This window comes from Eleutherodactylus coqui, chromosome 8 (assembly GCF_035609145.1).
Source record: "Eleutherodactylus coqui strain aEleCoq1 chromosome 8, aEleCoq1.hap1, whole genome shotgun sequence".
In the NCBI taxonomy this organism is placed as follows: Eukaryota; Metazoa; Chordata; class Amphibia; order Anura; family Eleutherodactylidae; genus Eleutherodactylus; species Eleutherodactylus coqui.
In genome coordinates, this window is record NC_089844.1 from 87,891,539 (window position 1) to 87,917,001 (window position 25,463).

Consider the following 25,463-nt stretch of genomic DNA (forward strand, 5'->3'; position numbering starts at 1 on the left):
TTTGAGAAAGCTCCTACATTAGCTGATAAATGCTCCCAATGAGCAAGTAGAGCAGCAAGAAAACGCTGAAATAAATTACGCACAGTGGCTGGTTCACGGAAATGGCCATTTCACAGTATGGAAGCAAAACAGAGTCATTAAAATCTGTACCTTACGCTGGCGATGCTTGGCGACTCGGCTCCCAGTCTGCATCTTTCTAGCTGATTGGCAACAATTTGTCTTTCCACCTCGAGCTCTCTGGTGAGCCGTTCAAATTGCAGCTCCTGGAATTTCAAGAAAATGAGAAAGAAGCCTCAGGTGATCTGCAAATACACTGATTCATGCACAGACGACCGAGGGGGAGAAATAATCTGCTTTGCCGTTAGCGAGGGGCTACATCCCATCTGCCTGCAAAACTGCTCACAAAACACATTTATTATCAGTTTTATAAGGGAGACCGTTGTGGCAGATCGCTGCAGACGCAACGTTTCACGGATTATTATTGACCTTTATCTGCAATTCGCAAGCGCTGGGGAGTTCGCCAGTTCTTCCTTTTTAATGTGAGAAGCGACCGGTTAATCTGTGGACAAAAAATTCATAAAACTGTGCGGTGTAATTTGGGGACAGAAGGAGATACTGAGCTAAAGAAATGAATAATTCCATCTGCAACATAAAAAACGTGGATGTCGGTATAAACCGTGTAAATACAGGCGGAAGGATGGGAGCGGTAAATAAGGTTCTGCTTGAGGGGAAGGGGGAAAAAAAGCATATTGCAGATAAAAGTTTTGAATGGGAGGAAGATTTTGCTGGTAAAAACTTCAGTATTACCTGCAAAATCTCTTTGTCTTTGACCCCCTCTACAGTGTTCCCCAGAAAAGAAGACCTATACCCCAAAACAATAAATACAAATTAGGAATACATTACCCAGCAGGCTCTGTCCAGGTCCTTCCTGCGTCTCTCTAGAGCACCTGCGTGGTTCTCACAGTACTCAGCCACCCACACCGGATCACTTCCTGCCTACGGAATTTAATTGGCTCAGCCAATTCATAAATCTCTCCTCCACTACGCGATGGCTGCAATTGGGTCTTCAAGTGCTACAGTGATTGGCTGAGCTGCGGCACTCAAAGAACCTATCACAGCTATCACGTCAGCCAATTCATAAATCCCGTCTCCACGACGTGATGGCTGTGATTGGTTCTTTGAGCGCCGTGGCTCAGCCAATCAATGCAGCGCTCAAAGAACCAATCACAGCCATCACTTCGTGGCGGTGGGATTTATGAATCCCGTAATCAGTAAGTGATCCTGTGTGGGCGGCCCGAGGACTGTGGAAATTGTGCTGGGGCTCTGGAGAGCAGCAGGAAGGACCTAGACTAAGCCTGCTGGTTAAGTAAAATAAGACATCCACAAAAATAAGCTCTAATGCCTCTTTTGGGGCAAGAAATTAATATAAGATAGTCTTATTTTCAGGGAAACACGGTAGGTGGTCTATGAAATGTGAGACCGTAGTCATAGCAACTTTGCAAATAGGTCTGAATTTAAAAAAAAAAAAAAAGGGTTCCTGTTTGTGACTATAGCTCCTAAGCAGACCTGTGTGTCTCCATGGTAACAGACTACAAAACAAATCTTGTGTAGTCTGCTTCTACAACCACACTTCTATCAATGTGAATGCAAGTTAGGAAGACTGTAGGTAGGTAGTTGTCAAAAGTAAAGTGAACCCTCAGCCTGTACGCAATATATGATCAGGACCGGTTTTCAGAAACTGAATGTTGGTAGGAGTATTTTTTCATTCATACACAGCAAACAAAATATAAAAAATGTTAAAAGGGGTTCTGTGGGATGTTTACTATTAATGAACAGGATAGATCATCAGTAGCTGATTAGCAGGGTCAGCCACTCGGGAGCCCAGACAATCAGCTAATTCTCAGGCCTGTTGTTGGTGTGGACAGTGGGGTTAGCAGATTGCGGCAACCTGATATGGTACTACAGGCACATCTCCCGTTAATTTAAGTGGGAGCTGTGCCTGCAATGCCAAACCGGGCTACTGCAATACGGACAGCATTATCTGCATCCAGCACTGTCCACCCTGACAGCAGGCCTAGGAATCAGCCGATTGCTGCAGAATTGTAAAGGCCCCAGAGAACTCCTTTAAGGAAGGGAAGCGCAAAGCAAAAAGTTCCATCTCTTCTTATACAATGATAAAGCTTTATTTACAGAAGCCTGGACATCAGATTTAATAGAACCCTATTAAAATAAGAATCCAATTATAAAGACAAACAATGTCCTTATGGCGAGGGCTAAAGTAAAGCCATCTAATCTTAATGCAAGGTCTAGGGAAGAAAAAAAAAATCTATTACATTCTCAGGCAATGTTATCCATTTTCTATACACGGCTCCATAGGGCTGTGCAGACAATACACATTTATTCTAAATTAGCCTAATCATATCGTTTATTATGACCTCTGTGGACGAGCGCGAAGAATAAAAAAAAAAGGAAAATTATTTTTCCCTGTTGTACACCCCCTTCCCCCATACAAATGAACATTTGCATAGATCAGCCAAACTTGTACAGATCTCCTCCCACTACTGTCATCGATTCATTCATGTGCAACCCGGTGGTTGGAGGAGATAGCAGAAATCCAGACACCTTACCGCAAGATGCAGAACAGCCATACAATGCAGAATGCAACACTTTGTCCAAATCATCTTCACCCTCCGAAGGGGGTGATGGAGGGCGGGAGAGAACAACGCAAGGTATAAAAAAAGCGAGGTCATTAAAGAGGGGAACAAGAGTGTTAAGAACAAACTTGGTGATCGAGAGGGAAAAAAATTAAATAAGAAGCCAATCATGGAAAAATATATTTTTAAAAACCCTAAGTACTGAAGTACTGCTTCCTCAGCGTCGGAGCTCCTGTAAGGCGAGTGATGGCTGGCCAACGCTCTCATATATACACTCATCAATAGGTTGTACTTGGAGAGCGACGTGCGGTTCTGTATGACGACTCTGGTTGCACGGGGATCACATGCATTAGGGCAGGTGATGTTACTCTGGAGACACCGTGGTGCCATGAAGAGGGGGACTATTTTCGCCTCTTATAAGGACATTTCTTTTGACAAATCACATGAGTATTTCATATGATTTTCACACGACAAAAGGGGAAATGAAGTTGCACAACTTGTGTTTTGTCCTAACTGCAGTGCAAACTACATTGACTTGCAAGTAAGATTGCATTTGAATGTCACATTTCACATTGGACTGCAAACCTCAGATGCCCCTTAGTTGCGGCATAGTAACAAATTGCAATCTGTTACTTGGTATAGGTACAGAGCAACTGAAAGTTTGGGGGTCTTTTTTTTTTTTAAGTGAGAGCAAAAAATCTCAGACGAAAAACAAAAAGGAGTGACATCTTGCAACAGACTCAGTCACCACACTTTGCCATAATGTGTGTTCGGGCTCGTTCACATCAGCGTTAGGGGATTACATTTTTTGTTCCCTTTGGACAACAGGAAACCAGCCCCCCCCCCCATGGCGAACGGCTCCCTCTTAGGACTATATTTGGGGTCAGTTTGATTTCCAGCGAGCAGTCCAGCATTTTACAGGATGGCATAGTGCTGCCCGCAACACTATTCTGTCCTGTTTTCTAGATGAAATCAGCAATGGAGATTCTGAACGGAACCTCTGACTCTGATGTGAACAAGCACCCTGAAGTGCTGGCCACTAGGAGTCTCCCTTCCTTTTATTCTGCTGTCCACCACCTGTTGTCCAGTCAAGTGTCTCTAGTAACATATAAACAGGAAGAAAATTCATGCTGCCCATAGAAGACTACGGGAAGGAGAAGGGGAGGAAGCTGCAGTTAGAGAACATACAAAAGGCATGTGACTGCAGCTAACAGTGATGTACTGTGTTATGATGTGTTCACGCGTTGTGTTTTGGTGCAAATCCGTAGCATTTGCAGATATTAGGTGTAAATTTGCACCAAAAGCCACGTGAAATTCCACCATTTGACGCAGATTGATGCAGTTTTTACCGTTGATTTCACCCTTTCATTTGAGGGGATGAAGTTGGCTATAAATCCGTTGCAAATTCCGCAACAAAATCAGCACCAATGTCTGGACTTTAATGTGGTCTTTGCTAAAGGACTTTGTGCAGATTTTGATGTGGAATTTCCCCAACATGTGAATGGATCCTTATAGCTACTAGAAGCGGATCTACACTGTGCAGTACTGCTGTAGATTGTCCTTTATGCTGCTGTTATTTCCCTGTGTGCTATGCAGGGTTGGGTAACACAACCTGACATTTTCTGGATGTTTAGTGTATGTAGACATAGCAGCTGGTTTATACACCCACCAGCTCAGGGAAGACTGAAAATTAGAGAAAGAACCTGCATAGGCGACAACAGTTGATAAATGTAGGCTAGAAATCATATAGTGGCCAGAGATAGGGCTATTACTTATGAACACAGTGGCTTATTCTGAAAAGTTGTCTAAAAGTGCGTGAACATTTCATAGCCATTCACAGTCGTAGCAGATGCTTTAAAAAAAAAAAAAAATTCGATCCTAAGAAGCAACTGTGCAAATAGTTAACTAAAACTCTCCTATATTTGCATATACAGAGACTACAGAAACTTCTGTCTCCATGGTAACAGACTACAAATAATCCCTGTGTAGTCTGATCCATTCAGCAGTCTCAGTCCCATCCATATGTCCCTTACTTCATCCTCACCTTCCAAATGCCAGCATTCAACTCTCTCTCTAATGTCTCATTGATTGGCACTAGTTTTAAATGACCTCTATGGTGTTCCATGCCTCGCCATAGTCCTTGGTTCCCAGGAGACTGATGAAGTAGACTTTCTTAGATTAGTGAATGGGTAGCGTCATTAATTCTGTGCCTTTGTTCAGCCTGTAAAGCGCCAATTTCCACCACATATTTCAATGTTGGCGTGTATTACAGGTGATACGTTGGCGCATACACTTGGCATTTCTTACTTGCCATTTATCTCATGCCATTCTAGTAACAGGAGTGACAGCTCCTAGAAGCTAAATAGGAGATTTATATCAAATAGATGATCTCTGGGTAGAAGTGAGCTATTTCTATCATCAGCAAAGGGCTAGACAAATGCAGATTGAATTTTCAACCCCTGTCATTATGAATATTTGTAACCGCACTATTCTGTACCACAGGGGGAAGCGGCGACTTCATTATTTCCAAGAGGTATTCATGAGATGACACAATGTCAGCTGCACTTGGTAAGTTAAGGCTTGTATTGAATATTGATGTGTGATAAGGACTCTCCTACCGGATCACACGGGAGGAGATAAGATCATGTCTTTATTCTGCCATAACCGGAATGACCTGTAGATATCATCTACTCTAATGAGATTTCTTTTTTCCATCTGCGGTAACACAAATCTAAAACGTGAATACATAAAGGATCATTGCTTATGGCGACCTTTGATGTTTACTGTACTACGAATTTTTAGTTGACATCTACAATTTTCAACAATTTTCTGGTGCAAACCGCACCCGAAAGTCATCAAACAAGCTTTGCGCCACATTTAATATGTGTTTAGACACTTTCGGACACTTTTAGCTGTGCTCAACAAAAGGGTGTTCCTTTGTAAAAAAGGGGTTGTTGCTGAAATTGCACCAAAAAGTGCAATGAGTTGCAACAAGATTTGGACGCAAATTTTGGCGCAAACTAAGCCAATTAAAAATTGGTCTAAATTTAGACTAAGCATTCTAAGGCTGGGCTCACGTAGGGCCCATTGCATTTACGAAATCAGACCGTCCGTGACTGCCGCAGTCATCCGCAATACAGAGAAAATAAAGTACGCAGTGTCGCCGGCCGAGCTCCCACCTGGAATCCGCTGAGGGTTTCCCGCATGCTACATCTGGCCGCCTGTGTAAGCCCGGCCTTAAGATTCGAGCGATTTATCATTCAGCAGAGCTACTATGATAAATCTGGTACATTTTAAGACGGTTTTAACTTTTAGGCATTACTAGTAAATAAGCCCCATTGTGTTAAAACACAAGATCTCTGCTTTGTGTCACTGAATGGATACACTGATGAAGGGGTTTTCTGAGACTAAGGCCACTCTCACACGGACGTACTGTCATTCCACGTTATGCACGACACATGCTATAGCCCATAGATTTCTTTTGGGTGACTCACAGCCGCAGTTTTTTTTTTTCACGTGCATTTTACTTTTTTTTTTACTATTTTTTTTGTAAAAGCAGCGGACTTCACTACACCGTTTCCACAACTCCCACTGAAATCAATGGTAGTTACAGAAACAGAGTAGAGACAGCGGTTGGACTGTTACCAGCAGTCCTGGCCACCGCATACACCCAAGTAGAGGGCAGCGTGGCCAGATCTGCAAGGCCATTCACCGGGCTTTACCAGGCACAAGTCATTTTCCTATCCAACTTTTTCTGAAGATGTAATCAGCATTGAGAATTGAATTACCAATTAAAAGGAGAGGTTTATCATACTTATTCTATACGACCTTGAAAAGTCATATGACGACCGGCGGAGATTATAATGCCGACCACATTCACCTGATTAGCTTAATGCAAATTCGCAGATCACAGGACTGTCATTTTTTCCCTAAGTGATCAGTTAAAATCCCATTATAATAAACAGTAAAATCCTATCTGACAAAGAAAAAATACATTTATTAAAGCAACGGCGGAGGAATATCTTATGGCACGAACGGAAAAACCCTGCAGGAAGAGCCCAACTGTAGCCTTATATCCTCCTGCCTCCATATAACGGTATTTGTGATAGGTAGATAAAATACTGGATCCAACATATCATCATCATCTAAAAAGTATAGTTCAAAGAGGGCAGGAAAAGGGGAAAATGTGAGGGAGGCACCATGGATAACAGTGGGGATACTGTAATAGGTCACGGTCCACAAAAACACAAGCTGAAAGGGAATCAGAGCTCTCCCCCTCCGTTCCTCCCCGCTCCCCCCCCCCCCCCGAATCTTTTGTACTCGAAAATGGCAACTCGCTCGAGTAATTTGCCTTAGAAAGTACGCTCACTCATCTCTATTGAAGATACATTATAACATGATTTATTGATGCAAGTCTCTGTTCATTCTGGGCTTAGGAGTCCAGTGGGTGGTCCTTGTAGTGACCAACAGCCCATCACGGTATGAGCAGCATACAGAAATAATAGTCAACAACTGTCCCGCCCATTGGACTCCTGAGCCCAGAACAAGCGGAAATTAACATCAATAAATTACAAGTTATCCTGAATGTGTTTCAGCTAACTTTCCTGATGCCTGGATACACATATGTATGCTAGGGGGTGCTTACTGTAGAGAGGTTAAGGGCCATTTACATGGGACAATTATTTTCAAACCAACCAAATGCACAGCCATCGCGCACTATTTACTGGCAGTTCGCTGGTCGCTCACTTTCAACCAGCATGAAAATTATTTTTGAATTGCTGACTTTTCGCTGAGTGTAAAACGATCCCCATAGAATGTGAAGCGCAGAACAAGAAGTTAGTGAGAATCTGTCTGTCTAAATGCTCTGCACCAGCGCCAACAACCTAGCAGTGAAGTCAGCACTTCTCCAGTTGTTTAGACGACGGTCGTCCAGTCTATAGGGGACATTAGACAGCTGTTATTTGAAATCTCTGGTAGCAGCTTATCTCCAAAAAAAAAAAAGCTTTTGAATTTTAACTGCCCAATCTTTTTGAATTCCCAGCATCTGTCATCGGAAGAGAGGCCACCATTAAATCAGACATGGTGATTAAACCGAACAATTAGGGAATGAGCCAATGAGGATTTTTACACCTGTAAGAAATAAGTGATGAGTGAACGAATTACCGTTCCTTGGCCATGTTGACGCAGAAGAATCATTCAAATTCAAACAATCCAGCGATTTATTAGCATCTTTAGCCGCTAAAAACTATTCTGCGGTTTTACAATTAATCTTTAATCAACTATAGCGGTACTAACAACATTGCAATCCTAGACCGCTGCGGATTTCTGGGAGAAAGTTCTGCACCGCTTTCCTCTCCTGCACGGCCATTGGTTGCTCTGCTGCTCCCGGGGCCTAAAGGACATTCCCCGACAACACACTCAAGTTCAACATCAAGGTCAAGTCACCCAGCAGACACCCGATATCCTCTCGCTCACTGCGCAGCCGGTCACATGACTGCGATTTTCAGCTAAGTTCCCTTAGCCTAGTCACGCTAGCCTCTATACTTAACATTAAATCTTTGAGGTGGCCTGATGGGTCACTCCATTTCTCCAAATCAGATTTTAGTATTTTGTGGCGGTGGTGAGGCTCTAACAAATCGAATGACATCAAAACCATCTTCCAAAGTTCAGGCAAACTGGCTTAAGTGTGGTGCAAGAAAAAGCCTGTAGAATTTTTTATTGCCCCTTTAGACAACGATTATCGCTCAGAAGCCATCTTTTGAGCGATAATCGTTGTGTCTAACTGCACTGACATCATGCAGTTTTCGTTAAGCCATCGCTGATCTTTTAGCATGCTGAAACATCAGTGATCAGTTATCAGGAATTCACAGCGGGATACAGCTGATACTATTGTTTCAGCCATACCCTGCTCCCTGAAGACAGGCGGGGGATGAAGAACAAAGCGGTCCAGCCTTGTTCTCCATACCCCCGCTAGGAGAGCTCAGCTGTATAACGGGCGGGAGCTGCGACCTGGGAACAGCTGGATGAACACGACAAGTGGGGCCACCCTGCTTGTCTTCTGCATCCTCCGCTCGGAGCGCAAGGTGATCGCTTAGCGTTTGAGCGATCACCTTGCGCTGTAAAAGAACATAGCAATTAGCAGCTTTTAGATTTACCCCACAGTAACTGTCGCCCTTCGGTACCCTTCGAGAGGCGTCATATTATCCATTAGACACAATGCTCAAGGAGAAAACCTCCCAAATACAACATATCCAATGCAAAGTGCCAAGGCTTATTTTCGGACTCTGTATAATAGATCTCTACAAAACACAAATGTAATAGGACTGTTCGCATGAAGCCTTTGAATACAATAAAAAAAAAACACTAAAAAAAAGATAGATTTTACATTTTCTATCCACTTAAAATACAGAATATTAATATTTTTCAAAAATAGATTTTGCACTTTAGTTAGGAAAGCAGATAGATACATAATAAATGCATATATTTATGCTTCAGGTGAAAAATACACATTTCAAAGGGGTCAGTAAAGCATCCCGCTGGGAACTAATTGATAGATGGCGTGCTGCGCATGGTTACCCCTGGCATCTAGCAGGCAGCTCTGCTTTACATTAATTTTTTTTTTTACTGAGTAAAGATGAGACGGATACTGAGATATAGGAATGAAAGATCTGAAAGTATCTTCAAAGTAATACGTCTGCCCCGTTGTGGCAAGTGTCACATCATCTTTGAACTTGGCAGAAGCGCTTTCCGTCTATTGTGCAGTGAACATCCTGTACCCGGACTGCGTGGCCAGCAAACATGAAGGATGGAGGATTGGTTTTCCTACGTTTATTGAAAATATTTGCAGACATATTTATAGAAATTTCTACAGATTGATTTATAGATTTGTGGTAAAGATACATTATAATGTGACTTGTTGATGCAAGTCTCTGATCATTCTGCATCATTCTGTCCAGCGGGTGATCAACAGCCAATCCCCGCATGCGGAACATATCTAAATAACGGTCACTGATAGGACCGCCCAACAGACTCCATATCAATACATTACAAGTTATACTCAATATTTCCTCATAAATCTGTCCATCGCTCTACCCATCCATATCAATCGCTCTACCCATCCATATCCATCGCTCTACCCATCCATATATATATAAAAGCCAGATTTTACATTTTGCTTTGTATTCAAAGGCTATATGCAAAGAGTCCCATTACAGACATGTTGGAGAGAGGCTCAGTTACAGCAAATGTAGAGCGATATACAGGTTTGATACGGTATCCTGCATCTTCCATGCCCGCATCACATCTTGCATCCAAGCTAACGGCGGTAAAACATTGTACTAGAGCCATAACGCTCGCCTGTATCACATCTTGTATCCAAGGTTGAGGCGGTACAACAGGATACAAGAGCCACTATGTCCCCCCCCCCCCCCCATCACATCTTGTATCCAAGGTAAAGGTGGTGCAACAGAGTACTAGAGCCTCTGTGTCTGCCTGTATCATATCTTGTATACAGGCTAGAGGCGGTACAACAGGGTAATAGAGCCTCCATGTCCACTCATATCACATCTTGTATCCAATGTAGAGGTGGTACAACAGGGTACTAGAGCCACTATGCCCCCCCACCCCCCACATCTTGTATCCAAGCTAGAGGTGGCCCAACAGGGTACTAGGGCCTCCATGCCCCCGCATCATATCTTGCATCCAAGCTAGAGGCGTTGCAACAGGGTCCTAGAGCCTTCATGCCCGCCCATATTACATCCTGTATCCAAGTTAGAGGCGGTACAACAGGGTACTAGAGTCTCCATGCCCATCCCTATCATATCTTGCATTCAAGCTAAAGGTGATACAACAGGGTACTAGAGCTTCCTTCCATTCCCCCGTATCACATCTTGTATCCAAGCTAGACGCGGTACAACAGGGTCCTAGAGCCTCCATGCCCGCCCGTTTCACATCCTGTATCCAAGCTAGAGGCAGTACAACAGGGTAATAGAGCCTCCATGCCCGCCCATGTTACATCTTGTATCCAAGCTAGAGGTGGTACAACAGGGTTCTAGAACCTCCCTTCCAGGGGTCAGTTTTCCGCAATAAATGACCCTTTTACTCTGATATTGTAATCACTTATATCAACTTTACAATCACACAGGGAACGTTTCATCCGATTCCGACAACTGCTAGGGGAGGGATGGCTTTTGTCAGCGAGTGCACCAATCTGCTCAGCTCCTCCTCTTCTATAACATGTGACGGGGAGAGGAGTTGAGACCACAACTATGTACAGCTTTCATTATTTGTATTCGATGCTACAAACATTTGTAATTGTTTTTCCTTTAAAATTTTGAACAGTTTGCAAGCTGTTCGATGCCGATCACCATCACTTCTGTCAAGTGGGCTCTCCGACGCCTCGGCCTCCAGCTCCCCCGCCTTCTGAACCTCAATCAATGCAAATACCAACTTTAAATATGATTAGACTTCAGCTTAGATGAGGTTTAAGGGGGAGAGGAGGACCACGTGGTTGGAGAGCCCACCTGAGGCATCGAGCAGCCGGCCATGTATTACAAGGGCTCGTTCACATTGTGTTGTGGCTTCTATTCTCCGGGTTCATTACAGAAGGACGAAAACAATTTCCTGGCTGAACAGAGAAGTCTTATGACAAATCTAATGGGTCTGAAAGGACCCCAGTGATTATAAGGGGGTCTGTCCAGGATCCATTATGGCGTCCGGCGTAATCCTGGATGAAATAAAAAGGAATGCGGCACTATTTTATCTTTGATTTTAACAGCAACAGAAGCTCTGCGATGCCAATGTGAATAAGCCCCCACGCATGCAAGCTCCAGAAAAAAACACTGTTCCACATCTTTAATTAAAAACAATTACAAAAAGTTTTTTCTAGCCAATACAGGCAGTACCCATTTTTTGACACAAAATGTGCCCAAAAGCCTTCAGTCCTTTCATGATTAAGGGTCAATGATGCGCATGCGCCCAGGTCACATTCTGCAGTTCTGGTATTCACACTTTCCAAAAGATAAATTTTTTTTTTAAAACACTTATTTTTTGGGTTATATATCTGCACAGGAGCTTGTTTTATGCAGTACAAGTTGTATTTTTCAATTACTCCATTTAACATAACATAGATAAATGTATTGGAAGACTTAAAAAAAAATATATATAAAAATTCTAAATAGGACACAAATGGGGGGGGGGGGGGGGGGAAACACAATTGCACAATTGTTTTTGTTTTATTTTTATGGCATTCATGGTGTAGTAAAAATGACATGCTGACTTTATTCTGTGGGTCGGTATGATCATAGCGATACCAAAATTATATGTAGATTTTGTATATAGTAGTAGTTAAAAAATAAATTTATTTTTTTTAATTCCTCTCTGACGCCATAGTTTGACCGCCATAACTTTATTTTTCAGTCGATAGGGCTGCATGAGGGCTCATTTTTTGTGGGGTACCAACTTGGGGAACATATAACTTAATTGTTTTTTATTCAATTTTTTTTAACTTGGGAGATGGAATGATTTAAGGCCCATTTACACGGAGCGTTGATCGCGCAAACAACAGTTTGAGTGACAGCTTTGAGCAATCATTTTGCATAAACTATTAAGTAGCTGCTCAGCTACTTAATAGCAATTTAGTGCGCAAATGAAGCCAATGCCGAAAGCAGTTAATAGCCCGAGGGCTCTTATCTGCATTCAGCTCCTTTGTTCTCCAGACAGGAAACAATGCTATCAGCACTCCCCGGGGAGAACTGCTGATAAGGCTGATTGTTAAATTCAGTCCAACCTAAAAATCGTCAATCAGCAAGCAGTGCATGAAAAGTGCATGATGGCCCCGTGTTTAGACACAACGATTATCGCTGAAATGATCGCTTTTTAGCGATTTCTGAGCAATCATTACTCCATGTAAATGGGCCTTGAAATAAAAAAAACTATTCTCCCACTGGATAGTTTTATTTGTGTGAAGGAATCAACCAAACAGGATTAATACTGCGATGTTTTAATAAATTGGACATTTGCGGGGGGGAAAAAAAAAAAAAAAAGAGTTCTTTTCAACTTAAGGATTTACCTTTTTTTTTTTTTTTAATTAGTCCCTATAAGTGACTTGAACTAGCGATGGTCAGATTGCTTATACAGTAAAATGCAATACCATGGTATTGCATTACACTGCATTTTAACAGGCTTCCTATTAAAAGCTGTGCCATAGGCATGTCCCTAGTAGGCTAAAGATTACAGCAGCTCTTGGGGCCTTCAAGTCAACATGTTATGTTGTAATTAAATTACACGCCAGTTATATACATTACAAATAAAAACAACTCAAAAACTTAAAAGTAATAAGGGTGTGTTTACACGTGGCAGAAATGTTGTACTGAGTGCAGCACCGCTGGTCAGGTGATGGCACTTCTCATGTGTGGCCTTTTTTCTAGGATCCATCTGGAGATGGTGTGTGTAGCCAGTAACCTATGGAAGTGGAATGGGGAAGCACTAAAAGGGTCCATAACTTGTTCCCCAGCACTCGGGAAGAAAGCAAGCTTATAAGTTTGTAATGGCCCGTTGATTCTCAAACAGAGAGCCGGTTGGTACGAGGGGGAGACACTGCGACGAAAGCAAGTTCTGGGCTGATGATGTGCATACAAAGTTTCCCATGAAGGACTCAGACGATCACACTATAGGTCCCTGCCCACCTTCTCCCACAGACTACACCCCCCTATGAGGCGATCCCGATCCTGGCGAGTCTGATACCGCCACCCAAGCAGCTCCTTTACTACAACTTACTTCACCTTTAAAATTTCTGTTCCAGACATAAAACAAGATGAGAATCTTCTGAGTCTGCATCTGTAAGTGTGCTAATCAGAAGGATGCATAATGACGATACGTGCGCATATTTATATCTCAGAGTCATCAGACAAGTTGCTACGGAGCAATCACAGGGGGCTTGTTAGAGCCGTGACTTCACATCAAATGAACTGTCATTTACCGAACCCAGGAGAATTGTAGCCCGAAACCCTAAACTTATCTAAATGTGCAGGACATGCGTGAAGAGATTGGCCATTGTGCTAATGGAATAGAACATCACAACCGTCTGCAAAAGCGTGCAAAGCAAAATCATACCTCCCCCTGCCCCATCGAGCCCCCATTACTCTATGCAGCCGCTTAGGCATAGTATAATCATTTCTGCAAACCCCGGCAGGATCCAGACTTCTTTCTATGTGCAGCTCCTACTTCTGTTCTTCAGCACATGACCTGTACCTGTTTTAGTCAAGTCCACATAGCAGTCACTTGAGTTTAATGTCTGGGTGCCCAACATTTTATCAGCGCCACATGTAGTTCCAGGGTCATTCTAAAAGGCGCCCATACACATTACACTAAAGTTGTCAATTTCAACCAAAGTCAACATTCATCAGGCAAAATTTAACCACGAACGATTGTTTCAGCTCAGCAATATCACAGAAAACTGACAATTTTTACATTTTTGTCAAATAGCCGCTGCTTAGAAGAACGTCACCAGAAGCATCGGTTGGCCGTCATTCAGTGTCACTAAACTGTAATGGGCAATATGGACTACAATGTGCATGACTGCATCTGTGTAATGACTGTTAACGATCTGTTCAACCATAAACCCGCTATCTAATGTGTATGGCCACATTAACTGCTGTACAACAGACTGCCTTTCCATGCTTTACAGACTTGTTTTGGACCTCACAGTGACGTATAAGATGGCATAGGAAACCAAGATGTCAAGAAAAGACCAAAAAAAAAAAGCTCAGGATCATGAAAAACTTAAGCAGAGCGCTATACTGGGCTTCTCTTCGACAGTCTCAGAGGGGCGGCGTGCACACTCGGCTACTGCTCCATTCGAGCCCCTGCTCAGTGCACATGGGACCCCCATTTATGTGATCAGTTGGGCTTCAGCAGTGGACATCCAGCCAGACATTTATCACCTAACCTCTATCGGCTCAAATCACACCCCATGGATCTCAACGTCTCCAGTTCACTTGAGCTGGAGACATTGTGAAGCTCCACACACTGCGCATGTGCCACACTTCTAGAGATGGCGCATGTACGTGACATCAGGGAGCCCAACGGCAGCAGCAGGCAACATCGCTGCAACGTTCCGATTCTCGAAGTGTAGCGGATGCACGGTGTGTGGAACGCAGAACGTCTCCAGCTCAAGGGAAATGGAGACCTCAATCAAGAGCCACGGGACGTGGAAGCGGAGGGAGCCCGGGCCAGTCTTGCAACTGAGAACGCTCATCTAACCAGTTACAACTAATTTGAATATAGCGCAAACAGCAATTTTTGGGCTGCGTGTCTGTGTAGTAGAGAAAAAAAAAAATAGTATGGTTACGACCTTGTCTGGTTAGGTTTAATTTATGATGGTAATTGTCGGTGACCGACTTCCTTTGATAAAGGGCTAACTATAAATCACATGTACCCCAACAGTGCCAGAAATACAACCCAGACTGCAAATAACTTAACATAATACTACAGTCTCAGACTGTGGTGGCACAAAATCAGGTGTAGCTACCCAATAGTGACAGAGGATGGGGAGCACGCTTGTGTTTACTTGTATGCAGATGGCTGACTAAAGAGTTTTATAGCCTGCATAAAAGTTGAAAACCTCTAGTCACTGGCAGCTCTGGAGCACAAACTGCTGCTTTAACAGGAACATATATGAACACACAAAAACTTAATTTTTTGGTGAAAAGACCCTAAGCCTCCAATCACCATTATCGCAGGCAGAAATCCCAATCACTGCAACATGTTCTTGCCCAATTACACCCATTATTGTAAAAAAACACTGTTTAAGAAAAGTCTTAAAGATAAAACGTTAATGGTTGTTAAATGACTATGTAAATAAGTGCAGAACGTCATTATGAGGCAAGCTATTTATTTTAATGCGGCTTGCGATATAAAAGCCTTACTGGATGCAGAAGAGTTCTGTGGATGGTTCAGTTTTAGCTTATTATGTTGCTTTAGTAAAGAGAATGTATTCTGTGTCCAGTAATGTTATAATCCGGCTATTATATGCAGGGCTCTGCAGTTGGCACATGTGCTGCATTCTCTGCACATCAGTACTGATTATACCAGAGCCGTATACATCATGGATAATAAATGCTGACAGTTCATCCAGCTGCTGCACCAAACAGAACCGTCGCCGCAGCTCAACGTCATGTGACCATTCTAGAAAGTACAGGGGGATTCTTCATCGGAAGGGTGCAGCAGCGGCATTTAGAAGGTCCCCATCATCACTATTTGCTTTGAGCACAAGATGTTACCCCGAGCATACAGCTGTCTTCAGGGGATTCTGCAAGGCGGCGATTGCCAGGCTGCAGGAGGGTATATAGACCCCTCTACATCGCACCAACTATGGACCGATAAGATCTCCTGACATCCGTTTTACTCAATTCTTCACAAAATGTAACAATTCCGGAGACTTCAGCCATTCTGCATTGTGAGGCTACTCTGTGATTTCTCTTGGAAAACCATAAATAAAATTGACAAACCGGTTGTTACCATTCCCGCTGTTAATGCGACGTGCGCTTCTAACGATGCATGGCATTTTTAAAAAGCTTTTTCACCCCTGCTCTTCAAAAAGTGCTGCAAAAACCGCCAAGTGTGAATGCAGCCTTATAAGAGCTCATGCACATCCTTAATGTGGACTGAGTAAATTAGATTTACCACTCAGGACTCCAGGAAAGCTGGGTAAAACTCCTATGAAGGCACTACTGGTGGATGTTTAGGTCATAATCAACTCTCCAGGAAACATTCAATGAAAAGCTACAAAACAGGAGGAAATCTAGAGTTGGGCTTATTCACAGAGGCGTATGCAATGTTGGTCTGTGAAAAACAGACTAGTTTCACTGCATGTGTGCGTTGACGCGTGCAAAAAAAAAAAATGCAAAAGAAAAGTATAGTAAAAGCAAGACTACTAGAGATGAGCGAGCATACTCGCTAAGCACAATTGCTCGAGCGAGTATTGTCCTTAGCGAGTACCTGCCTGCTCGGAAGAAAAGATTTGGGTGCCGGCGCGGGTGAGCGGTGAGTTGCGGGAGTGAGCATGGGGAGGGGAGAGATCTCCCTTCCGTTCCGTTCCCCCCTGCTCTTCCCTGCCGCTCCCCGCCGGCACCCAAATCTTTTCTTCTGAGCGGGCAGGTACTCGCTAAGGACAATACTCGCTCGAGTAATTGTCCTTAGCAAGTACGCTTGCTCATCTCTAAAGACGACCTAATTGTCACTTTTTTCTCATTGTCTTATGGAACATGTGTAAAAACCGCAATGCTCACTCATGTTACATCTTTCATTTGCTGTTTTTTTTCTTCATTTAATGATGCTGCCATAGACTTTACTGGCGATTTTGGTCCATGAATATGAACCAAAACATGGCCGTGCTGTGATTTTTTTCACGCCAGCGCACATAATGTTAATTGGTGTACTTAGATGTGCTTTTTTTAATAGATCCGTGGGCTGCCCGTATTCAGTCAGTAAAATAATACGGACAAAAAGTATACCCGTGTGAAAGGGTGAGGCTAGTTTCCAGCGGTAGTGATAAAATGGTCACCTACGGGTGATCAGTCACATGATGTATCCAGCCCGGCGTGCCGACAGGTCAGATCTGATCTACGCTTGCAACATCTCTGAAGATAGATGGGAGAAACTTCTGCGCTTCCAGTAAGTCCTAGGAGAGCTAAAATGAACTCTTGTAAGTGACGTTCCGCTGTAAACATACGGCAGAGAGGATATATGGAGGCGTGGGCTGAGCGCCATTTCTGCCAGCCGATGTCCGCCTTGCAGATATTTTATTACAGTCATACAGGAGTAACTTTTACCCCATTAAAAAAGTGAAGAGTAAAGTTTGTGATAAGCTGTTGCAGTCGCTCCTGACTCACATCCTGTATTACACATTGCCTGGTACCTGAAGACATGTTATCAATGGCAAAATCCCAGACCACCACCTATAAATTGTGTGGGCAGATTTATCATGCAACATTGGTAAAGAGGTGTTTCTTGTCCTTAACCAATGCACAGATGTCAAGACCGGTTGATGCGGGCACGGAAACCCCCAGAGCCTCTGGACCCATTACCCAGGCTGCGGTGCAGAGGAGCTGCCGGTCTTGGCAACCTCCCCTGGCCGCCGTGATCCAGTAAGCCAGCTCCGGGCGTGCGCCCCCGTGCACAGGGAGCGTACGCCTAGTTAGCCAGGTCGCTGGGTAACTCGCCCCGCGTCCCCGTTGCCATGACACCCGGGCGCGTTCCTTCTCTCACTGCCTGGCTTTAGCAGGGGCCTGTTCACTCCTGGCGTCCTGTGATTGGTTCCTGCTGCTGTCAGGCTCCACTCCCCAATCAGCTGCTGGGGTGGGAGTTCTGACAGCATTTAGACGCTCAGTTTCCTCCTGACCTGCCAGTGTATGTTTGGACTCCAGCTACACCCGCGTTACCTGCATTTGATTCCCTGCTTTGACTCTCTTGCTTCGGACCTAAATTTGCCTTCGCCTGACCCCTGGTACCTTGTTCAACAATCGAGCAACAATCATTAGAATTGTCATTCGGTGTGAATGCATGTACAGACTGAACGACAAACAGGAACTTGTTCTCTTATCACTCAGTCTAAATCACACAAGGCCAGAATTACATGACCAGAAGTGTATTGTGCGCGGTTTTGTGATTGGGATGGGCATTGCTAGGGCATTATTTTCTGTACTTCTTGCGCACGCAAAAAAAAAAAAAAAGAACCAATGTTCTCAGCCATTGAAATGCCAATTAGTTTAATGAGTCCCAGAGGTGTTTTTTTCCCCCCTGAGAGCAGCTGAATGGCATGATCGCTGCTGGTTGGCATGGGCAGATGATTTGCCCGTATAAGACCACCTGATGTTATTTATATATTTAATCCTTCTGTACATAAGGATAAAAAATAAAAAATCACTATCAGGTTTTTATTTTCGCTGTAGGTACACTTTAATTCTCTCATTCAGGAGTCTCTGAAGCCACATTGTGATGTCATCACTTTAAGCTCAGCATTTACTGCTCTTATTTTCTTGCCTTCTAATTAATTCTAGGGATTTCTAAGAGGCCACGGAGCACTAGAGGACTTCCAGATCACTCAGTAGTGCCCACTTGTGGTGCCAGAAGGTGAATGTCATCTGCGCCTGCCTTTCCCCAACGCATCATTAGGCCCCAGTCACACTACAATTCTGCATCTGAAAGCTACTGTTTTTCTCCTCTAGCAATAATTAAAGTAGTTCCATCTGGTCCCCATGGATCTCTACCTTCCATGAACCTAGTACCGCCTGGATCCTGTTGGGGCGCGCTCACACGGAGCAGAAAGGCTGCGGATTTCTTACAGCAGAAAATCTACACTAAAATCCACGTAAAAAATGGATTTCAGAGTATCTATTCACTCTTAGTAAATATGTGCGCTCATGAAGGCTGGAGCATATTTTCTTGGAGCTATGCATTCTGTCGTTCCTCTGTTACCCCGCCTGGAAGTGGAATACTAAACTGAGAACAGGACATTACCCTTCCCCTAGTGGGAGGTATGTCAGTCAGCAGTCACCCCCTCCCTTCCCACACACACTTTCAGGAAGAATAAAAGGAATGGCACCATGCAAAGCCCTTAGAAAAGCTGCTCCAGCCGACAACGGTGATGCTTTTTTTTTTTAAATACAAAAAATGTTTTTAAATACAAATTTTAATAAGAAATTAAGCGCCAAGCTGTTAAATTTCACTAAACCAATTGAATTGTCTTTTTTTTTAACAAGTGTTCATTTTTTTTCCTCGTAATCTCGCTCTGTACTTTTCTTGACATCTCTCTTCAGACAGAAAGAGGCAATTTATGGTGTAAGACAACCTGCGGTAGTACGAAGAATAGGAGGACATTACACAGGATGATGGGAGGGAGTTTAATCATCCACTTGTAGATTGGTGGCAAATCAAAAAGGAAAACAAAATTAGACTCCAAGTAGGTTACACGGCTTTACTTTTTATTGAAATAGATTAAAAATGTAGAAATCTTTGCGGCTATAAAATTGGGTAATGGCTCGCTCACAGCGGTAATGGCTCGCTCACAGCGGTAATGGCTCGCTCACAGCGGTAATGGCTCGCTCACAGCGGTAATGGCTCGCTCACAGCGGTAATGGCTCGCTCACACCGGCGTTGGGGATTAACGCTTGAATTCCGTTTGTTCCGCTTTTGGAGCAGAAAAGGAATTCAAAAAAAGGTAATTGAAGAGGTTTTCTGGGTTCTATGAAGCACCTCTCACCGGGTCCCCCACATTGTAAAATGAGAAAGCACATTTATATGCCACATGCCTCCAACCACATAGAAGCACTCTTACAGGCCACTAAGACCGTCATTCCATGTAGGTGGAAATCTGGGAACTCTCCGACTCAGGAGAATTGGTTTGCAGAGATCGAGTGGATTCAGAGTATGGAGGAGTTGATTGCCAACATCCCCAAAACTTTAAAAGGCCTCATGTCCCTGGGCGGGTGGGATCTCACACAGTGGAATCCCACCCTGCCCACGGTAAAAGGACATTACTTACTGTCCAGATCCTCTGCATGGCTGTGCGGGTCTTCCATCTTCTCCACTGAGGATGTGCACCCGCGGCACATGCGCAGTGGATGTTTTTTGTTTTTTTTTTAAATCTACTTTCCCACGGCCCGTCCACTGCGGTTGGGCTGTGGATGGGATGGCTTCCATTGACTTTATAGGAAGCCCTCCTTGCGGGACCCGCATCAAAATGTAGCATCCTGCGATTTGTTTTTCGGACCAAAAGGTCCGCAAATCACATCTGCATGCTTAAATTCAACTGCGAACGCCCATGACTGTCTTTGGGCAGCTTGAACTGTGGATCATCCGTGCGCGTGCCCAGCACGGACTCCGCAATTCAATTCTCCCTGTGGACATTGGGCCTTTCTTTGTCCAACCTGAAGCTGGGTGGCCCCGGCTCCTCCACAGTGGTGGTACTCTTTCTTCCCCCAACCTGGGGCTGGGCCCCGACTCCTCCACAGTACTCTTCCTCCTCTTTCTTCGTCCAACCAAAGGCAGGGTGGTCCTGGCTGTTCCACAATGGTGGTATTCTTTCTTTATGCACTTTGAGGCTGGGCCCTGACTTCTCCATGGTGGTGGTACTCTTCTTCATGCAACCCAAGGCTGGACAGCCACGACTCCTCCACAGTACTCCTCCTCTTTCTTCATCCAACTAGAGGCTGGGGCCCGGCTCCCCCCTTCCTTTCTATGGGTATAATTTGATTGCCTTTTGCATCTAGCACCATGATGCTCCAGGGCTTTCTTTGTTCCCTTATAACTCTGATCTCCAGTTATTTGTAGTCATTTTCACATATTCCATCAGGCCTATTGGTTCCAGCTGGTTTTGTTTGGTACCACATACCACTAGGTTTTGTGTAGGGCTTCCACCCTAGCCTGCCTGTTGTGTACATCTCTTGTATGCCGTATTTTGTACTTTGGAAAAGTTAATATATTTCAAATTTGAAAGTCGTCACATTTAATAAAGCTGCATTTTGAAATGCCAGAAGAGAACACTGAAGGAGCACTTGTAGTGGTATGGTTACTGGTACATGGACAGTCATTATGCATTATCATATCGCAGGATAGAGAATAACTAGCTGATCAGTTAAGGTCCAACTGCTGAAACCGCCACCGATTCCGAGAATAGGGACTGGTCAGGCCACAACTGAAGAGAGCAAAGATCTGGCACTCGTGCCGCAGTTCCATTCATTTCAATGAGATTGCTGAATTCAAGCGCTTCGTGATCTTCAGCACTCATTAAAACAAGTGGATCGGCAGTGCCATTCATCTGGGGAACAACCGGACCCCCATTCTTGGGTTCAAGCGGTAGGACCTCCACAGATCAGCTAGTTATCCGCTGTCCTGTGGAGAGGGGATAACTTATTCCAGCCGGAATACCCCTTTAAGAGGAAAGAAAAAAAAATAAAGTTAAATAGGCCTACATTGTTGAGCAAATTAATTTTCAGCACTAGGATTATCGGGAAATTACCTTCAATATTCCAATTAAAAAAAGAAAATAAATTGAATTCAGACATGAGTGTAATTTAATAAGCGATTCACAATTACGTAAAATATCAGCTCAGCGACTACGGATAAAATAGAATTAAGTGCAGAAGAAGTTACACTTAATAAAGTCATAACAGCGTAATATCGTCTGCCAAGAAACGGAATGAAGAAAAAAATTATATATATGTATGTGCGGAGTGCACTCTACAGAGCTGCCAAAGTACTGGAGCTCATGACATGGGGGGGGGGGGAGGGGGGGGGGGGAGGATTAGGCTTCAAAAGGGGCTTCCAGGAGTAGATTATACACTGCTCAAGAAAATTAAGGTAACACTCATTGGGATTGCCTGTGCCCTTCTCCTGGCATCACCACTTAGATGCTGGGAGCCATAATGCCATGAGAACGGCACCTGCCTGCTGCGGCCTCCGATTGATCATATGCATCCACTCCTAAACCAAGACCAGGAGGACCGCGGGGCTGCAGCGGGATCAGCAATGGAAAGGACTGCTAAGTACTGCTGATTTTGTTATTTTATGACATTTGCATAGATACTTAAGGGATTGTCCAATTGTCAGACAATTTTAAGACATCACAGTATAACCCCAAGTCACAAACGTCAGGTCTATTAATCTGGTCAGTTAGGAAGCTATTCTGAATGCATTTTACCTGCTTTGGTACAAATGAAAGGGACAACGGGTGCACTGGAGAGAATCATCAGGACAACCCCTCACGTCCTGGTCACTACCTGCAGCCCAATCAGGTTGTACAGGTAGTCCCACTACTTCAGGATGGCGCGTCCATATGTGTCGTCACAAAGAGATTTGCTGTATCTCCCAACTCAATGGAGCAGATACTAGGACATGGGCCATTACATGAGGAGAGCTGGACAGAGTAGTAGAAGGGCATCAACCCAACATCAGGACAGGAGGAACAAGAAGATCACTGCCAGAGCCCTACTAAATGACCTTCAGCAGATACTGGTTTGCAAGTTTCTGATCAAACTAGCATCCATGAGTGTGGCATGAGGGCACGATGTCCTATAGTGGTACCTGTGCCCAGCACAGTTTCATTGGCAATTGCCAGAGAACACTAGAACTGGTAGGTTCCCTGCAGGCTCCGGTCTTCGCTGTCTACGTCTACAGGCTGCTGTGATGTCCCGTAGTCCTGCTGTAGCAGCCAATGACAAGACTGAACCATGATCGCCGAACGCTGTCATTGGCTGATACAGCTTGATGGTATACAGGGTCAGGCTGACTGCAGCCTGTAAAGTGACGTCACAGGGAGACCAGCGTGGGAGTGGAGAGAGGCAAGTAACCACCGATTTGTTGGGTCAACGCATGGGGGAAACGATGACAGGAGTTTCCTTAACTCAGACAACCCCTTTAAGTTTTCCCTTAATTTTTTAGAAAATCAATATCTGATCGCTAGGAGTCCAACTCCCAGCATTCATGCTGACCATCAGCGAGTAGTACTTTATAGTTTACCAGGCACAGTGCCATACAGCTGGTTATGGCTGAACCTAGTACTGCAGCTCAGTCCAATCCACTAAAGGACTGCAGTACAGGTGACCCCACTGATTATAAATTCTAAAGAAAGGCCATTATTATACCTAGAAACACCCTTTAAACCAGACGCAGATTTTTTTCATATCAGTTTCTGTGGTCTAGAGGTACATCAGCAAAATAGTCGCCATTGTTCAGAATAACAAATTTGAGATTCCAGTAGCCGCTAAAACAAATTTTAACAGACGAGAGAAAAATGCAAAAATTCCGGTGTCATTGAAAAACTCCTATCCTCATTGGGTTTAGTACTGTCCCCAATTACATGGGCCATAGTTCAAATTTCCAGCATAATTTACATAACAATTAACATGTTATTAGCCCTCAATGAATTTATGCCAGACGTATCAGACATGACAAATCCACTAATCCAAGGTTTACTGGCCCCCGATGATGCAATGCAGGCAAAGTCTGAAGGGCCACACGTCTAGTAGGACAGCGGTGACAACTCAGAGCCAGGCAGCTGCATTACAGACTTGTGCCTTGTGTGGCTCTTGGCAGAGTCCTCAAGTGCCCGGGGACATGGAACGTGAATGTTGTACAAGTCTTACACCCAAAAAGTTAACTACTATCAAAATAAATCACAACTCCCATTACACCAGAGACCGACAACGCATCATAAACTAGAAGACTTCTTACCAAATGGAGTTCATGCCGAAAAGGATCTGATCTTAAGCATCACACTAAGCAGATTAAGGCTTGTAAACTAAGTAATAACTAGTATCCTGCAGACTCTGAACATCTTATATGTAGCGACAGGATATAAAACATGAGGAACAGGAAAGGTATAATAAACAGGAACCTAGGAGATCCGCAACAAAGTATTTGTATACCCAACAAAACTCATTTTAGAATTGCTGCTAGCATACAATGTAATACCATGTAATGCCCACGTAATACCGCCATACCGTGCTGAAATATTGCTGCCCAATACCATTGTATAATGAATGGCCACTTTATTAGAGACACTGGCCCCTTCATGAAGGGAGTTTCCCTGGATGGAAAATAGACCGCTGACCCCGGAGTGCAGAATAAAATCACCTGACAAGTTTTCCATGGATCAGCTTCAGTGTGAACCCAAATGAGAGGGAAAAATCCAGCGATCTGAGTGACTTCCAACGAGGCCTGGTCATCGGTGCTAGACTAGTCAGGGTCAGGACTTCATACGCTGCCGACCTTATGGGATTTACCATGCAGCGGTGTGCAGAATATACTGAGAATGGCATGATCATAGCAAAACATCCAGCGAAAGGGGATCTTGTGTATGAAAACTCCTCCTTGACAAAAAGGGGTCAGGAGGATGTCAGGAATAGGTTTTACGAACAGGCAGTGCACAGTCAAGCAAATTGCTACTGAAAACCGGTGCTCCATTTAATACGTCTGAACATTAAAAAAAAAAAAAAAAAAAAAAAAACTTGCTCCTTAGAACGGACGGGCTCTAAACCGCAACAACCAATTCAAGTGTCATTATTAACAACAGAATAGCGAGATTCCAGTAGAAAAACAAATCCAGATTGCTGCTGCACCGGATGGGAGGATTAGAAATGGGCACAAGCAGCATGAATAGAAGAACCCTTCCTGTCAGCTGTACAGAACATGTCAGCACCTCCATCTACTTCGCAGCAACTGCAAGAAGCTTCCTTTCCGCATGCGCCAATCCTCTATTTCACAAACCTAGTGGGATCTACATCATGACAAATTACTGCAGGTCTGAAGGTCAAAGGACGTCCAATACACTACTAGGTGTGTTTCTAATAAAGTGGCCATATAGCGTATATCATGGGTAGCCCATATTCATTTACCTAGCCACTTTGACAACACTCTTGACTGTTCGCAGTAGTCAGATGTGGGGGTTCAGGTGAGGAGGTTCCAAAAAAAATTTAAAAATTAATTGGGCATTTTCCAGGAAAACCAGATGAGTTTGCCGATTAACTGTGACAACACAAGGTGTGAACAAAGCCCAAAGCATTACTCAAATGTCTTGAAAGAAGTGATCTTAGGCCGCCTGCACACGGGCATCCACAGCAAATAGTCTATAGCGTACTATGGAAAAACGCTTTTTCTGCACACTTGCGGAAACCAATTGCGGTTTCCCTAGGTGCAGGGGAAAAAAAAAAAAAACACAGCCTGCTCCATTCCACACAGACGGCTTTCATTGAAGTCAATGTAAGCCACCCGATCCACGGCCCATCGGCAGTTAACATTGCAGACAGGTTG

General features: G+C 43.9%; 1 protein-coding gene across 5 annotated transcripts in view; it reads right to left on the minus strand.

Moving 5' to 3' along the window:
• Positions 1-25,463, minus strand: part of PKP4 (plakophilin 4) — a 271,047-nt gene that overhangs the window by 152,578 nt on the left and 93,006 nt on the right. For all 5 annotated transcript variants that reach the window (XM_066575995.1, XM_066575997.1, XM_066575996.1 and 2 more), the window contains exon 3: positions 151-263. In XM_066575995.1, coding sequence (XP_066432092.1) covers positions 151-263 — 113 coding nt within the window. The remainder of the gene's footprint in view (positions 1-150; positions 264-25,463) is intronic.